Source organism: Trachurus japonicus, chromosome 1 (assembly GCF_045865225.1).
Source record: "Trachurus japonicus isolate A0001 chromosome 1, Traja_1.0".
Classification (NCBI taxonomy): Eukaryota; Metazoa; Chordata; class Actinopteri; order Carangiformes; family Carangidae; genus Trachurus; species Trachurus japonicus.
In genome coordinates, this window is record NC_140907.1 from 31,980,050 (window position 1) to 31,998,930 (window position 18,881).

The 18,881-nt window shown below is 39.0% G+C and overlaps 1 protein-coding gene and 2 long non-coding RNA genes across 3 annotated transcripts; 2 read left to right on the top strand and 1 right to left on the bottom strand.

The window, feature by feature from the left end:
- The first annotated feature begins 999 nt into the window (after nt 1-999).
- Nucleotides 1,000-4,725, top strand: LOC146992317 (anionic trypsin-like). The gene is made up of 4 exons (XM_085790347.1): nt 1,000-1,143; nt 1,400-1,571; nt 4,389-4,470; nt 4,579-4,725. Exons 1-4 carry the CDS (start codon nt 1,095-1,097, stop codon nt 4,723-4,725), a joined length of 450 nt encoding a protein of 149 aa, XP_085646473.1. The 5' UTR covers nt 1,000-1,094.
- Nucleotides 4,726-6,792: 2,067 nt separating this feature from the next.
- On the top strand, nt 6,793-7,801 carry LOC146992318 (uncharacterized). Its single transcript, XR_015037222.1, has 3 exons — nt 6,793-6,928; nt 7,381-7,442; nt 7,703-7,801. It is a non-coding gene; the product is annotated as an uncharacterized LOC146992318 (long non-coding RNA).
- A 6,426-nt stretch (nt 7,802-14,227) lies between these two features.
- LOC146992319 (uncharacterized) lies at nt 14,228-15,086 on the bottom strand. The gene is made up of 3 exons (XR_015037223.1): nt 14,989-15,086; nt 14,543-14,732; nt 14,228-14,350 (listed from the first exon to the last, which is right to left on the bottom strand). It is a non-coding gene; the product is annotated as an uncharacterized LOC146992319 (long non-coding RNA).
- Nucleotides 15,087-18,881: the final 3,795 nt, after the last annotated feature.

Sequence of the window (18,881 nt, forward strand, 5' to 3'; positions counted from 1 at the left end):
ATGAATGAACAGTTGTTAGAAGATTTGGTACCAAAATAGAATTACATTTTCAGTGAATCAAAGTGTAATTAGATGTCTCAAGTATTCATCAATATTTTTGTAGTAATTTTGTGCTGTTTTTTATTTTTTATTTTTTACAAAGCATCATTTTTGGTCTTTCGGGTGACTGACCCTATAAAAAAAATAAATGGAAAATTTACACTTTACAAACATTACATGTACCCACATTTGTTTGTGTTCACTGCCAAAATAAATGTAAACCTGGGTCAGTTATGAAACATTTATGAAGGAGATCACTATTGCAGTGCTCCTCCTTCTGATTCTGATCACATTCTGAGACATTTGACTTCATTAAAGATTATTTTATTTCCTTTTAATATCACAACAAAGATTACATCTAATAACTTTTATTGAAATACAACTTTGTTCGGCTCCCTGTTCATATGCGGCTTTTGGGCGAAGTGGGCGCAATCTGTTTAATTAAGGGTGCCAACCAGTTTTCTAGATGACTGCTCATTTGCACATCAAGTTAGCGGAGTGGGCGTCCTATTTTGTGCAGGAATGTCAGCTTGCTGCTGACAAGTCAGCATATTTGATACAAATAGTTTTTGAGACCTCTACAGTAATCATCATCAATCATCACTTCGTATCTTTCATGATCACTTTTTCTTCTAAAAATCTTATAAAACATAAAATATAAACACATCATCTGTCAGTGACACATTTTTAAAATATGCAAATAGCTATTTTCTTTCCTATTTTATCTGTCAGAAGGTCCAATAAAAGCTTAAGTTTTAGACTTAGAATTTTCTGTCAATTATTTGATAGTTTAGGCTTTAAGGGGTTAGAATTCATCCTGATCACAGTCAACATTATTTTTTTCAGTGTCACAGACCCTCCTAAAACTTTATGGAAGTCAGTGACAGTTACTGTTGATAAGAAATCCTAAATTTGCATAAACATATGACCCTCTGGAGCTCGGGCAGTTAAGTAATATTAATGTGATGATGGTTGTGTCAGAGGAGGACAGGACGGTGTGAAGGTATTTAAGAAGACAGGGCTGTGGCACCAGCAGAGCAGTCATCAGATGGTCAATGACAGCAATGGCTCGTCCGGCGCTTCTTTACTTCCTGCTGTGGCTCGGTGAGTAGGAAACAACTGTTACTGTTTCAACGAGTTAGAAATGATCCTGTGACACTGTGTTGATTTACTGAGTCCAGCTGTGATGAGGGGGGAGGTTTGGTTTGGATCATGGAGCTACAGGAACAAAGACTTTTCAACTTCTGGACCTTGACAAACACAAAGATTTGACTGTTCCATGAATTCATTGACTTTTTGTGGCCACTCACTACTGTTGTTTTCTAACTCACACTCACCTGGTGACCACTTTGTCTTTCAGGTGTCACACTGACTTCAGCCATGGATCTAGAGAAGAGGATCATCGGAGGTCACAACTGTGATAACGCTGAACAACGGCAGTATGTTATGTTAATAGGCAACGGTGTCTGTGGTGGCTCTCTGATCAGAGACCAGTGGGTTCTGACTGCAGCTCACTGCTCGGTGCCTGGACTGTGAGTAATATTTACATAATCCATTAATAAAATATCTATATCTGAGACAGAATTGCCAAATGTTATGTCCAGAATATCTACAACACTGCAATGAAAATGTTATGTCTGAGCATGTGGCAAGGCAAGGCAAAGCAATTTTATTTGTGTAGCCCATTTTTACAAACAATTTGTCTCAAAGGGCTTTACATGGCATCATAACAACAGCCTCTGCCCTTAGACCCTCACATCGACTGAGGAAAAACTCCATGGAAAACCCTTTTAACAGGGAAACATTGGAGAAACCACAGGGTGAGCAACAGAGGAGGGATCCCTCACCCAGGACGGGCAGACGTGCAATAGATGTTGTTATAGACAAGAAAACAGTTTATAACACAGAATATGGAAAATACATGGAAATGTTAACAAGAGTTGATGAAGGCAGCTTGTGGTGGAAGGAAAGGCAGGGAGGGCAGGCCAACTTAAAGGGATAGTTCAACATTTTGGCAAATTGGCCCATTGCCATAATTGCTATACTGTAGTCATAGCAGTAGGTTTGTTAACTTTATTTGTCGGTGCAAGCTATTTTTAGAACGGCACAGCAGAGCCGCGAGCTGCTCAGAGCTACGCTACGGAGGCTCATTATGGGATTTCTTGGTTTCCACTCATCAAACTCATCAAATACACAATCCAACAGCACCTGCACATTCACCACGCTATGAGATAATAACAGAACGTTACGAAACAGAGCCGTTTTTGAGGTAAATACAGAGACTGCTTTTAAATATATTTTAGGGTCTTTTTCGCCTTTAATGGATAGCACAGTTTAGAGAGAGACAGGAAATGGGAAGCAGAGATGGTGAAATGACACGCAGGATAGGACCGAAAAACTGTCTCTGAAGCTGGGCCGTAAAGTATACCCCTGCAGCCCCTGTGAGGCGGAGGGCCCCTGCATGCCGTGGGGGCCCCACCCCCGCCTGTAAAGCCAGGTTTCCATCAAATCATTTTTAATAATTTATTTTTTTACCGCAACATAGGATTCACGTCATGATAACTTCTGTATTTTGACTATTCAAACTTCCACAGTCCATAGTTCTGTTTGTTTGATAGTTCAAGAGACTTTTGGTTAAGTAACCATGGACAGCCCCTATCGTTCTGCTGCGTTGCCGTCACCGCTGTCACCGCTGTCACCGCTGATGGGGGAAACCAAGAAATCCCATGAGCCTCCATAGCGTAACTCTGAGCAGCTCACGGCTCTGCTCCGCCATTCCAAAAATAGCTTGCACTGACAATTAAAGGTAACAAACCTACTGCTATGACTATAGGGATTATGGCAATGGGCCAATGTTGAACTATCCCTTTAAAGGGACAACGAGGAGTTTTGGAAAAGCGAAGCGTTTTCACACTACATTTATGAGCCTCCTCCACATTTCTTTGACCGGGCGCAAGACGGACTCATGTTTTCATTCATCAATAATTAAAGTCAGAGGTTCAGAGAGGTTCACATACCACCGTAGTTCCGACCATAAACGGCGATTCAGCTGCATTATTCTGATTACTCGCCATGAAGGAAACGCTGGTCGGCTCGACCAGCATCTCCACCACCACTAATAATAACAAAATAATGATAGAGACAGAACGATATATTTATCGAAAATGGGCCCATTAACAAGTGTGGGTAGCGGAGATTCATCCACATTAACGTGAGACTTTTTTATAACCGAATAGAAACTCCTCGTTGTCCCTTTAATGGGAGGACTGGATGGCAGACTTGTTCATGGGGAGGGAGGGCAGGCAGGTTTAACAGCAGGGAAAGGGAGGTAGAGAGGAGAGGAGAGGAGAGGAGAGGAGAGGAGAGGAGAGGAGAGGAGAGGAGAGGAGAGGAGAGGAGAGGAGAGGGCTCCATCTAACCAGATGTGTCCCCCAGCAAATGGTAGTTTTTGTCAACCCCACTGCCGTATGGGTCGTGTTGCTTCTAATTAATACTGGGCCAGTTGGATCCTGAAAGTGCCACTGGCTGTTCAAGGGTTTTAAAAGAAAATCAGCCAGACTCAAACACCTCAGACATGTGACAGATAATGGTTCACTGGTCCATGACATTCAAATACGTGTTTTATATATAGTGCAGTTATGTTCCTCTTTTCCCTCTAATTATAGGCCCATCTTGGTGTATGTGAATGCTCACCCAGGTTATGAAGAAGAGAAAATGTGGATTTCACCTCATGATGTCCATCGGGAACCAAATGGTCATGACATCATGCTACTGAGGCTTCCTGGGAAACCTCGGAACATCTATAGTCTTGATTTTCCAACTGCAGATCAGTGTGCAAATGATCTTAAAATGTGAGTTGTATTTGTATTTTTTCTACTAATTCTTTCTAATACATAAACATGTGATCTGAGACTGTGACAAGAAGAAATATTAATTTCATGTTTGAAACAATGACTTTTAATGAACTGCAGGAAATGCAGCAGTTCTACATCTTTTCATGTGAAGACTGCTCAGTGACTTTCCCCTGATAAACTGTGACTTTTATGTTTTTATTATTCTGCAGAAACGAATGGTTTAGGGTCGCCGGTTTTGGAGACGTTGGTCTGACACCACAAAATGAATTCTGTGAGGATATTTTTTCCTTTTCTTTTTTAAATATTATATTTTCTACTTTGTCGTTTGTTTGTTTTATTAACACAGCTTCTTGACATAAGTTAAATCTTCATGTTTTGCTTTTCTGTTCTCCTTGTTTTTCTTTTTTGTCCTTTTCTCCTTTGATTGGCAGTAAATATTAGTCCACCACATCTCCAGTGTATTGACATGCCTGTTGTTTCCTGCTGGCCTGTTAGAGTTAGATTGAGAATGACCAATCCAGACATACCCTTGGGAAACTACTTCTGTGCCCAAACTGGTGGAAGGGCCACCGCCCATGTGAGTTTTTGTGGTTTTGATCTGATCTGAGCTCAAAGTCTGAAGAGTTATGAAAGAATATCTTTCATTAAGTAAATTATTGTCTTAATCAGTGCATCTGTCTCACAGGGCGACTCTGGTGGAGGAGCAGTGTTCAACAACAGAATTTATGGTGTCCGCAGTTCTGGTCATTCTACACATGCATTTGTGGAACCATGTGTTTTCTTGAGAGTCTGCAGCTATTTGGAGTGGATTAACAAAACTATTGACAACTAATGACATCTGTGAGCATTCATAATAAAGAAGCCACAAGACTGATGTTTGTTGTCCTTTGTTGTCATTAAATAAAATAACTTTATGTAAATCTAATTCTTCCTCTAGTTAGTAAGCATTAAGTATACATTAGAAAATTATTTTCAAAATGTCCCATGAATAAACAGCTGTTAAAAGAGTTGGTACCAAAATAGATTTAATTTTCAGTAAATCAAAATGTAATTAGATGCCTCAAGTATTATAATTGTGTGCTATCTTCCTTTTTACAAAGCATAATTTCTGGTATTTCATGTGATCGACCCTATAGTCAAAAAGAAAGAAAGAAAGAAAAAAAAACAATGGAAAAATTACACTTTACAAACATTACATATGCCCACATTTGTTTGTGTTCACTACAAAGTAAATGTAATAAATACCTGGGTCAGATTATAAAACATTTATAAAGGAAATCGCTACTGCAGTGCTCTGTGTTATAATATTTAATCATCACTGCCCCCATGTGGTCACACTGAAACACTACAGTCTGATGTCCTCCTGAAGCTATATATTTCTGTATTTCTGTAATAGGCATCATGTTTTAGCTCATATCTCTTACACTTTACATGTCACCTTATTAAGTCATGGTGTTCCTTAAAGAGGACAACTGGACCGTTATAATGACATTGTGTATGGGGAAGTGTGATTGTATTATTAATCATTGTTCATCACACACAAAACAAAAGCTGCTTCCACATTTATTGATTCATTCTGATAAAATGGGACATTTTAAAGAGCAGTCCTACCTCGAGCTGCCTATGTTATGTTTTTTTAAACTGAACTGAGTCTCATTTCAGTCAAATTAAACCCAGGACCTAGACTGACACACAGTAAAGACTGTGTTCCCTTCACTGTGCAGAACATAATGGTTTTACCTGTACCTGATAGAAAGCATTACCATGTTATTGAACCAGCTTTATCTGGGACATTGCAAGCTGAATGAAGCGCCTCTTCATGGGCAGGTGTCCGTGTGTAAAGACCGTCATGATAAAGAAACAAAATTCAAATTGCTTTACAATAACGGGTCAGAGCAACATGAAGGACGTTTGTTTCTTCTCATTTACGGACAAAACACTGTTGTCCAACATCTTTTTCATGTTTCCAAGCAGAGAGGTCAGACTGATGATTATTTTGTTTCACCTTAAAACAGAAACAGAATATTCATCCTGGTCAGTGTCAACGGACTTTTTTCCTCCTCGGTGTTGCAGTCCCTCCTAAAACTTTATGAAGGTCATGTGACAGTTACTGTTGATAAGAAATCATACATTTGCATAAACGTATGGCCCTCTGTAGCTCCGGCAGTTAAGTAATATTAATGTGATGATAGTTAGAGGATATAGGGCTGTGGCACCAGCAGAACAGTCATTAGATGGTCAATAACAGCAATGGCTCGTCCAGCGCTTCTTTACTTTCTGCTGTGGCTCGGTGAGTAGGAAACAACTGTTACTGTTTCAACCAGTTAGAAATGATCCTGTGACACTGTGTTGATTTACTGAGTCCAGCTGTGATGAGGGGGGAGGTTTGGTTTGGATCATGGAGCTACAGGAACATAGACTTTTCAACTCCTGGACCTTGACAAACACAAAGATTTGACTGTTCCATGAATTCATTGACTTTTTGTGGCCACTCACTACTGTTGTTTTCTAACTCACACTCGACTTTCACTTTCAGGTGTCACACTGAGTACAGCCATGGATCTAGAGAAGAGGATCATCGGAGGTCATGACTGTCCGGACAGCGATCGTCTTTATCATGTCAGGCTGAGAATATTTGAAGGAACAAATGAGTATATCTGTGGTGGCTCTCTGATCAGAGACCAGTGGGTTCTGACTGCAGCTCACTGTGTGGAGCCAGGATAGTGAGTAACACATATGTAACTCATTCATAAAATAATCTTAAATCCATGAACTTGAATTGATAATTGATATAACCATCAATTTTTGTATTAATTTAAGGGCTGTTCCTCTTTTTCTTCTACTTGTAGTACTGTGAAAGTAGTTGTAAATGTCCATCCAGGTGGTGAAAAAGAGGAGATGGATATCGCAGATATTGACGTCATTGAGGAACCAAATGGTCACGACATCATGCTACTGAAGCTGCCCAGGAAACCCCAAAAAACCAATAAAATAGATATTCCAGATGCAAATGACTGCAAAAGTGATATTAAAGAGTGAGTTATGATCTCTCTCTCTTTCTCTCTCTCTCTCTCTGTCAACAATAAGTGCAGATTTCTGTCAGATGTTCTATGATTTATTGCGATATATCTGTAGTAGCTGAATTTAATCTGCAGTCAGAGAAACCCAAAGTCTAAAATAACATCAAATGCACAACATTTTATTTTTGTGCTCACATATGGATCATGTTTGTACAAGATAATAACTTACTATCTTGTGCTCACAAGTCATTATTTGAATTAATATAAATGATGAGTGTAATATTTTTCCATTGATCTTTATAAAAAAGAAAAAATATGGGCTTTGTATACTCTACACATGAAAAAAATATCCAAAGTGCAGTATGATTATTTGCATCGTGTTGAATTATCTTTTTTATGAGAAGATTTTTTTTTTCAATGTTACACTGATGCTTCAACTGTGTCATAATGCTCTTGCTATTTTCCAGGGGAGACAAGTTTGAGGTTGCAGGTCAGGGGCGAAATGAGGTTGACAAGAAAAATCGATTTTGTGAGTCTTTCTTTTTTTTTTCTTGTTTCTGGAACATATGTTTACGTGTCTGACCAAATTGTGTTGTTATTATTATCAGTTACAGCAAAAAAATATTATTATTTTGATTAATATTTTGTTTTCCTTAAAAATTTCAGTGAATATGTTTTTGGATTTTGTGTTTTTTTTTAAATTCCATATTTCAATTTTATTGGATAAACATAACACATACCATGCAGTTACACTTAATTAATTAGAATTTCTTTCTTTCATTTCTTCAGTGAGGAAGTATCCCACAAAGCTTCCATGTATCAAGGATGTGCCTGTCGTTAAATGTGGAACAGCTGAAAGTATGATTCTAGGTCATCGTCCAACCATACCACTTGCAAATGCTTTCTGTGCCCAAACTCCAGGAAAGGACACTGCTAAAGTGAGTTTCTAATCTGACGTCTTCTGTCATCATAAATCTGAAGATGTTTGAGATAAAATAGAATTTCTCATTCGTTTACGAACTGTATCTGTCTCTCACAGGGTGACTCTGGTGGAGGAGTACTGTTCAACAACAAGATATATGGTATTGTGGCTGGTGGTCATCCTACACATGCATTTGTGGAACCATTTTATTTTGTGAGAGTCTGCAAATACCTGGCATGGATCGAATCTACTGCTAAAAACTGAATGTCATGTTGAATATTCACAATAAATAAGCCATTTAAACATTGGCTCTTCAGTGAAACATGTGCAATGTATGTTGTTTTTTGTTCTCCTTTGTTCTGATTTCTTCTTGTTAATCTTAAAGTTGCTCATTCACAAGCATGAATAATTTTTAAAACCTTTAGTTAAATTTGGAGGGAATTAGCAATTGTGACGCTGATCCACCTCTCTGACCTCTAAGTCCTTTACTTTCCACAATGAAAGACTAATCATCATCATCATCATCATCTGTGTAATTTTTCTAATGATTATTTGCTGATTTGTTTCATGATAAACATTTTAGCACATCTTTCTCCACATAAGAGTCAACTGATAAATATGTTTCTATTTCTGAAACACAACACAAACAAGTGACAATAAGGACACATTTGACCAGACAAAAAAATATTTATTCTATTTTATTTCAATATCACAACAAAGAACACATTTGTCCATAACTTTTATTGAAACACAAGTACAGTTAACATTGTTGCTTAGGTTGTGGAGTGTGGATTACACGTTAACGGTTTGTTGTGTGATGTGAGCGGTGGTCCAATATTGCAATCTTGTTATTGATGAGTTGGGTTTTACTAACAGCTGATGTCAGGACCGTGTGGATGGCATGGATTGTGATGAGAAGATGTTGCACACATTTTAAAGACGTATCTATGCAAACCATTGCAGAAAACCTATTTGTTGTGACTTTTTTTGCGTGATAAGCTGAGGTCTGTGATCACCTGCCTACCCTGTCCTAGAGTTATTCATTGTTGGGGCGGTGTTTAGCAGCTAAACTTTAGCTCAGTTGGTAGAGCACCTGCCCCATGTGTTGAGGCTATAGTCCTCATTGCAGGCGACCCCGGTTCGAATCCCGCGCCGAGCGCCCCTATCCTGCGTGTCATTCCCCCGCTCTCTGACTCCCATTTCCTGTCTCTCTCTCGACTTTCCTGTCCAATAAATATATAAAATAAATGTCCAATAAATATATAAAAGAAATATATATGTATATATATATATATATATATATATATATATATATATATATATATATATATATATATATATATATATATATATATATATATATATATATAAAGAGTTACCGGTCGTTGGATTGTGTATTGGGGAGTTTTGGGGGACACTACATTCAACTTCAAGATGTGTAATGTTGTTTCTAAACTCATTCAAGTGGTAGAAAACGGTTAATAGGATGATTTGTGCTACCACTGCTGCCTGGGCACTGACTGCAACTGCACTCTGTCTCTGTCATAACATTTAATCATCGCTGCCTCCATGTGGTCACACAGAAACATTACAGCCTAATGTATCAGCTCTGTGTGTCACTTTAAATTGGACCTTTGCTGCGTCCACTTCTTCCTACAATATAACTGTTAAACTCTGATAATCGATGATCGTCTCCCCATTTTCCGGGTTGGATGATGAGCTAAATGTGCATCTGCATGAATTCATTGACTTTTTGTGGCCACTCACTACTGTTATTTTCTAACTCACACTCACCTGGTGGACCACTTTCTCTTCCAGGTGTCACATTGAGTACAGCAATGGATCTAGAGATCTAGATGGATCAAAACTGATATTAAAGTGTAAGTTTTGATTTCCCTTTCTCTTTCTACAACAAGTTCAGATTGTGTGGCTCTGTGGCTTCTCAGCAAGGAGGATTTAGGTTTGATTCCCTGCTCTGGAGTCTAACTTGGTGTAGTTTGTATGTTGTGAGTTTGTATATGTGTTGGTTCTCTTTGGATACTCCAGCTTTCGCCCACAGTCCAAAGACATGTGCAGTCGGTGGATCGGTCACTTAATCGGCTGTGTGTGTGTTTATTTGTATATTTAACTGACGAACGTCAGTCTTAGATTGTTGTAAGGGCATTCTTGTATGACGTCAAAGGACACTCTAAAGGTGAAGATCTCATCTCTTTTTGGTTTGTTGGTGAGGTTAGAATTAGGTTAGGGGTTAAGGGGTACACTGTTGAACAGGGTCCTCACAAGTATAGAAAGACAAGTATGTGTGTGTGTGTAAATGCCTCTCTGTTATTGTGAGGACATATGGTTTGAAACTGTTATTGTGAGGACATTTGAGGTTCAGGCTAGAATTGTCCTCAGAGGAGTTGGATTTTTTCCTAAATTACCCATTTCATATAGTAGTACCAGAAAATATTGGCAGGTCCAGCAAATATGACTAAATAACTGTTGCCAACCGTAGCTTTGATGGTTTCCTCATTTTTCAGAGGAAATGAGATTCAGGTTGCTGGTCTGGGGATTAATGCTGTAGATGACAAAAACGAATTTGGTGAAAATAACTTGTTGAAAATAAGATCTTGGGTTTGATCCCGTTTTTTCTCATGGGTTCTGTAGTGTTTAAACACACACACATTATGTTGATTTGTGACTCTAAACTGCCTGTAAATGTTGTTTGCTTCTATGTGTGAATTCTGTGATACTCGGCCCTCACCCTCTGTCAGCTGGGATCAGCTTCAGCTCTCCTGTGGACACACTGGATATAACAGTGGATAGAACCAGTTCCATATAGGTAGGTGGCTCATAGATCAGACTGCAGTGCTTTAGTGTGCCCACATGGGGGCAGTGCTGCTTCAGTGCTCAAACACACAGGTGTATAAACATCAAAGAGAGTCTGACTCTTCAACATGAAGACAAGAAATCAAATTAGTGACCATTTGATTAAAAAACTCTGCTCTCTACTGTATTCAGCATTTTATGTCCACTGAAGTTTAGGGTCTCTAAAAAAAAAAAAAAAAAATAGCAGACATTTAATTGAATTCATTGGTTAAAGCAGATATCAGTGGAATGTTTTTGTTAATATAAGTCCTAAATAGTCCTATTTTCCGTCAGCAATCACTTACATGAAGTATTTCAGCCTAAACACGAGTCTCTCCGTCACTCTGCTCTGCTGTAACCCGAGGAGAAAATTTTCCTTGTGGGATACAAGTGTTATCCAATGAGGGGAGAGAACGGCATGAAGGGCTGTGTGTGCAGCCAAGGGATGCGCGTGAATGTGGTGACGTAGCACGAGGACCAATTGATGCCTGACAAGGGCGGGGGCTGCTAACTCATGGTGCGTTCAAGGAAACTCGTACTTTGTGTTTTTCCTTCCTGTGAAGTCATACCAGTTCGATCTGGTACGAGTTCACGGGTCGGAAGTTACGAGTGGCCGTTATAGGGAACTTTCACAGACAACAGGACGGTAAAAACACGAGCTACGGGTTACCTGGAACGCTACCAAGTCGTAGTTGTGACTTGAAGCTGTAACTTACGGTTTCAAAAGCCTGCCTTGAACACAGCATTAGCCGAAACGGCCGTGCCGCTGTTATCTGCTTTAAACATTAAAGCAGAACTATGCAGGATTTGGGCTGTAATTATTGTGGCTCAGAGTCACTGTGATGGTTGAGTGACCTGTTATGAAGTGAATGGTGTCTAGGCCAATGCGCTCACCCCCCCCACTGGCTGAAAACCGCACTTGCAAGATCAGTCGTCCGTCTCGGTGTCACAAATCTCGTCAATGGATAGAAGTATCGCGAGAAACTGCCTTACGGCAGTACGAGATAAGAACGCATATGACGTCATGCATGTCATGAATCGTGATTGGTTTGAGTTCGGAAAGTCGGAGGAAACCATGGAAACATGAAATGTTTGTACTGAGGAAGTTCAGCTTGTGGCTAACGGGGAGCTAATGCTAACACAGACACACACACCATGGGTCTTTTATAAGATAATGTAATACATCATGACACACACACACATCTTCGCGTTTTGGAACATTTATTCATCTGTGTGTATGTCTGTGTCTTTGTGCCTGTGTGTGGCTGTATTAGCTGTGCTAGCGTTAGCTCCGTGTTAGCATTAGCTCCGTCAGCTCCGTGTTAGCATTAGCTCGGTGTTAGCAGGGCTTAGCAAACAGCAGTAAACACAAGCACGTGTAGGGGGCGGAGGTGGTGGCGGCGAGTTTTTTTTTTTTTTTTACGACAGTGACATGTGCCTACCAGAACTGTGGGGGAGCTCCGGAGAGGGAAAAAAAGAGAAACCAACGAAGGAGCGAGCTATTTCCGGCCGACTTGCATTGTTCTGCTTTAACCAAAAGATAAAATGCATTATGTGGACCCTACGTCCACATCAGACTGTATGTTTCAAGTGTGACCACATGGGGGCAGTGATGATCACATGTTATGATACAGAGCACTGCAGTGGTGTTTTCATTACAGTAAATACACAATGAATACACAAAGGTTTTTCTTGCAAAAGACACAAGGTATATGAAAAAATCATTTTGTGTTTTAAAATGTCTCCTGTACTGTATGTGTGTGGTCTTTATTGTTCCAAGTTCCAGACAGAAAGAGACTCAGACTGTTGAACCCTGGTTAAGATGAGGAGATCTAAAACTTTTCTGTGTCAGAGAGAAAATTAAAACTTGATTCAAAAAACAACAACAGCAGCATCACATATGGTTCACTGAATAGCCAAAACTTTCATGGCTTCTTTATTATGAATGTTCAATATGAGGTTCAGTGTTTTTTAATAGTATCATCAATGAACTTCAGGTACTTGCAGACTCTCAAGAAATGAAATGGCGCCACTAATGCTTCCCCAGCACCACCAATGACGGTACCATACAGCTTGTTTTTCCATAGTACTCCTCCACCAGAGTCGCCCTGTTAGACAGAAATACAGATCATGATGACAACATTTTTCAGGGGATGAAACGAGGCAAAACAGAAGACGTCGGCTTAGAAACAAAGACAACTCACTGGAGCGGTGTCCTTTCCTGGAGTTTGGGCACAGAAAGCATTTTCATATGGTAGGCGTGGACGTTTGTAACCTTTAACACTCTTTTCATCACAATGAACGACAGACACATCGTTGAGACATTGAAGTTTTGTTGGAAACTGATCCGCTAAAGAAAAGAAAAATGAATAAGTCTTGTTAATTAATTCTAAATAAACTATTTTGTGTCGTTTTTCCAATAAAATTGAAAACTCAAGTAAAACAACACTGATGAACTGAAATATTTAAATGAAAAGACAACTTTGTTTTCATCTTTCACCAACGTGAATAATAATGACACTTTTTGCTTTGACACATGAATATAAAAGATAAAATTCCCCCCCAAATAATAGAAATAATCTCACTGAATTTTAATGTAGCTGGGTCAACACCGCTGATCCCAAGACCTGCTACCTGAAACTTGTCTCCTCTGGAAAATAGGAAAAACATTAAGACACCGTTATTTTCTTGTCAGAGCACAAATATACAACTTTTCTGGGCCGTTTTTGTATAAAAAATTTAAACAATAAAAACAATAGACTGAGTGTTTGGTGTTCTGCAGCGTTTCCAGAAAACAGCCACTCACTGTGACTGTGAAGTTCTACTTCTCTTCTCTTTCTTTCTTTTTCCTTTATTTATTTTCAAGGGACGGTGTACATTGATGGGACAACAAGGAGTTTTGGAAAAGCGAAGCGTTTTCACACTACATTTATGAGCCTCCGTGTGCACCGTACATTTCTTTGACCGGTGCAAGACAGACACATGTTTTCATTCATCAAGAATTAAAGTCAGAGGTTCGAAGACGATCACATACCGTCGTTGTTCCGACCATAAACGGCGATTCGGCTGTGTTATTCTCATGACTCGCCACGAAATCGAAAGTAAAGAAAGCTGGTCGGCTCGACCAGCATTTCCGCCACCACTAATAATAAGAAAATAACGATAGAGACAAAACGATATATTATTTCGAAATTGGGCCCATTAACAAGTGTGGGTAGTGTAGATTCATCCACATTAACGTGAGACTTTTTTATAACCAAATAGAAACTCCTCGTTGTCCCTTTAATGAACATTTTAAAAAGATAAAATGTAAATGCACCCAATTATAGCCAAAATGCTAATTTCCGTTGGCAGTCCCCCTGCCAGATGGAGCATGGCAATGAGACCTATAATAAAGGTATAGCTCCTGATGTAACAACACAGCACACAGACTGGTACATTTACTTAGATTTTCTCCAAATGGGGGGGTCGCCACTTACATTTTAAGGTCCGTTTCACATTCCTTTTCCGTTGGAAGAGGTACTGTGTGGATTCTTTTGGGGGCGGTTTTTAGCTTCAGTAGCATGATGTCGTGTCTATGGGGGTCTCTGTAGGGTACATGTTTGATGACATCAATTGTCTCCTCTTCAGCACCTGGGTGGACATTTACAATTGCTTTGGCAGTCCTAGAAGAAGAAGAAGAAGAAGAAGGAGAAGAAGAAGATCACCTAAATGAATACAAACATTTTAATGTAACAGACCAGACTGTCTAAGACAAAACCCCATATGTCAGATGTCTGAATCCATCAATTGTCGCTTTAAATTCACAAGATTCAGATTGTTTCATTCATTACTGATACAGTAGCTGTGTTACTCACCCTAATGTCTTCCAGCAGTGAGCGGCAGTCAGGACCCACTGCTCACTGATCAGAGAGCCACCACAGATAAACTTCTTTCCTCTGAAAGATTTTGGTTCCAGCTTAACATGAAAATGACGTTCAGCGTCTGGACAGTTGTGACCTCCGATGATCCTCTTCTCTAGATCCATGGCTGAACTCAGTGTGACACCTGAAATAGAAAGTCGTCACCAGGTGAGTGTGAGTTAGAAAACAACAGTAGTGAGCGGCCACAAAAAGTCAATGAACTCATGGAACAGTCAAATCTTTGTGTTTGTCAAGGTCCAGAAGTTGAAAAGTCTTTGTTCCTGTAGCTCCATGATCCAAACCAAACCTCCCCCCTCATCACAGCTGGACTCAGTAAATCAACACAGTGTCACAGGATCATTTCTAACTGGTTGAAACAGTAACAGTTGTTTCCTACTCACCGAGCCACAGCAGGAAGTAAAGAAGCGCTGGACGAGCCATTGCTGTCATTGACCATCTAATGACTGCTCTGCTGGTGCCACAGCCCTGTCTTCTTAAGTACCTTCACACCGTCCTGTCCTCCTCTGAGAAAATGGTCAACTCATTAGGATAAATCAACATTACACCATGAGCTAAAGACGAGTGTACATTCATGCAAATTTCCAAAGCAACTGTCATTGTCCTGCACATGACTTTAACACCAAAGCCCACTATGAACTGCACTGGTGTATGGAAACAACAACTTATTTTTGATGGACGTTTTTCTTTTTCCTAGATCTTCGGGCATTTGTTAAACATGATAATGAACTTTGTGTTTGAATCTCCTTTCTTAACATAGTTACAATGAACTTATAGAGATGAAAACAATGTAAAATACATTTAAGAAAAGAGAAAACAGTGACCCATAAAACCCACAACAAAAAAATATAGAGTAATAATTTTAAAAAAAATATGTTGAACTATACTAATAAAAACACAAAAGATAGAGTACCGTATAACAGCCCACAAAGACAAAAATACAGTATGATACAATATAAACTAGATTCAACATAGGTGGCCATCATAGGTGGCCTTAAAAAGCCTTTTTTTAACGGTGAATATTTTTTAGAGATTTAAAAGTTGTTAATGAGCTGCTCCACAGGAAGGCTGTTGTCAAATATCAAATACTATTATACAATAGACATGCTCAATGCCTCTTGTTAGGCCATGCACTTTCATTAGATAATTGATCAATTGATTCATATGTGTCATGTTTTTAAGCTGCAGGACAAGTTCATTTTGAATGAAGTATTTTTTATGAACGTCATATGCTCTGCTCTCTAGTTTCTTAAGTATTTTCTCCTCTTATGTAAATACATTAATTTCTATTCATTGGTCCAGTATTGGCTCTTATCAGACCAGTGGAGCTCAGGTGAGTGGATGAAGTGAACATTCACAGCCTGAATGTTTTGCATCCTGAATTTGCCTCACCACGTCTTTCAACACATTTACTCCACTTCACTGGTTAAACATTAACGGCCACCATTGGCTCATCAGAACAGTCAATGAGTCAGTTCACATGGTAAGTTTCTTTATATCCTGAATTTGCCTCAAACTGTGATAGTGTGCTACAGTACGTTCACACACTCCATGGATCCTCTGGACCTGAGCGTTAATGTAAATCTCTTTATCTCATTGTACTTTGACACAACTGTCTTTGTGCTCAGTGACATCTTCAATGAGCGCTCATCTAACTGACACATCTGTGTTGTTTTCTTACAGCTCATGGTGCAAGGATACTCCCCTCAGCTTTCTCATTTCACCATGTTAGGTGTTGCTCTGTAGGGAAGAACCTCTCTCCATCTGATTATCCTCCTCCGTCCAGGTCCATACAGCTCAGTATCAATAAGGCAACAATGCCAGAGGAGAAGAGAGTAGAGGCATTGTGCATATTTATTGCATCGGGGGTATTGATATTAATTTATATCTTCGAGTACTGTGGTGAACCTAGTTTATAATGTATCCTAATTCTTGTCTCTGTGGGCTGTTACGCTGTAAACTTTTGGGATTTTACTGTAATACAATGGGCTTGGTTCTGATTTGGGTTTGGGGACACAATATAATGTAATTGTTAATTCCATGTTCTGCATGTATCTCAGTGGGTTCTTTCAAGTTTTTGTTCTTAATTGATTCTGCCTGGTTAAATAAAGGTTAAATAAAAATAAAATTCTGCGGTGTATAAACACACACATACATGCACAGTACACACACACACACGTTTGTACAGCAGTCTTTGTGAGGAGACTCATTGACATAATATTTTCCCTAGCCCCATACCCTAACCTAAACTGTCCAAAACAAATGCCTAACCTTAACAATCACTCTTAATCTAATTTAAATGTAATTATAACCTAAAGTCAACCTTAACCCTCAAACAGGGGCTTGAGAAAGTAAAGACCGGCCAAAATGTCCTCACTTTCCCAAAATGTCCCCACTCTGATGTTTAAGACTCAAACTGCGGTCCTCACATGTACAGCTATACAAGTACACACACACACACACACACACCAGATTTTTGCGAGTCTAAACTGCCTGTAGGTGTGAATGAGAGACTGTAGGTGTTGTTTGTACTATATCTCTACAATATGTCAGTCAACACACTGCAGAGACATGGAGAGAGGTTTTTCCCTACAGAACAATACACAGAATGAATAAACCTCAACTCAACTCAACTCAACTCAACTCAACTCAACTTTATTTATAGAGCCCTTTAAAACAACCACAGCTGAAACAAAGTGCTGTACATAGTGCAACATATGGAAAAAATAAAAATAAAAATTAGCTGAAGAATAAATATAAAATAATAATTGTTTATTGCCTTTAAAACAATTTAAAAACAATAAAACAATTTAGCAATAAATTAAACAATTTAACAACAACAAACCTCACACAGTAGGTACATTTATAAGAACACGTGTTTAAGTAAGATGGAGTTGAAAGATCATTTATGTAACTAGGAGGTGAAAGACCATGAACTTTAGTTTCAGTTGGTTTAGCAACATTCAAGAGAGGAAACAGTGGAGTTGAGTCTGAGGTGAGGAGAAAAACACTGCAGAGAGATGGAGAGAGGGTTTTCCCTACAGAACAACACCGAACATGGTAATAAGAGAAAGCTGAGGGGAGTATCCTTGCACCATGAGCTGTAAGAAAACGACACAGATGTGTCAGTTAGATGAGCGCTCACTGAAGGTGTCACTGAGCACAAAGACAGTTGTGTCAAAGTACAATGAGATAAAGAGATTTACATTAACACTCAGGTCCAGAGGATCCATGGAGTGTGTGAACGTAGTGTAGCACACTATCACAGTTTGAGGCAAATTCAGGATATAAAGAAACTTAGCATGTGAACTGACTCATTGACTGTTCTGATCAGCCGACGGTGACGGTTAATGTTTCACCAGTGAAGTGGAGTAAATGTGTTGAAGGAGGTGGTGAGGCAAATTCAGGATGCAAAACATTCAGGCTGTGAATATTCACTTCATCCACTCACCTGAGCTCCACTGGTCTGATAAGAGCCAATACTGGACCAATGAATAGAAATGAATGTATTTACATGAGAGCTAGTGTTTCATCCTTAGTTAAACACTAGCTCCCCCTCCCAAGGAACATATTGTTAAAAAGAAAAAGTGTAAAAGTAGAAAACAACCATGATTTCTTTTTCAGATTAAACGGATTAAACGTTACCATGGTAAATTCAAGTCTTATCTACTTATTGTGCTGCAGGAGGCAGAGACGTAGAATAAAAGGCTTCCTGTGGACTGACACTCGTTTGTGAGGACGATCAAGACAAACACACATTCATTCATACACACTCATCATACACTAATAATAATACAGCATCACATCAGTGTGGCGTTCATTTGAGTGAATGGAACAATTTGCACTTTTCATAATCACCTAAATTAGTCAAAATACACAGATGCCTCAGGACTCTGGAGCACCCTACTGTAGCTGTGAACCTCAGGTTAGTACAGTAGTATAATGAAATATAAATCTCTTTTAAAAACTCACTGTAACAAAAAAGCCTTCCAACCCCTTATGTAGTGAATCTATTTTATATTGTAGAAAAACAAGTGTGGTGTGCAGTGTTCTCCTTTCCCTTTTTCTATTTTATATTGTAGTATCACATTTATCTTTATGGACTGTTATACTGTAATCTTAATGGGTCACAGGATTCTAGTTTGATTATATTTTTTCATTTGTGTTTGTTGTGTTTTTGTCACTGTTACAGTATCTCTTTTGTTTAAATTAGTTTTACATTGTTTTAATCTCTACAAGCTCATTGTAACTATATAAGCTACAAAACTAAAGTTTA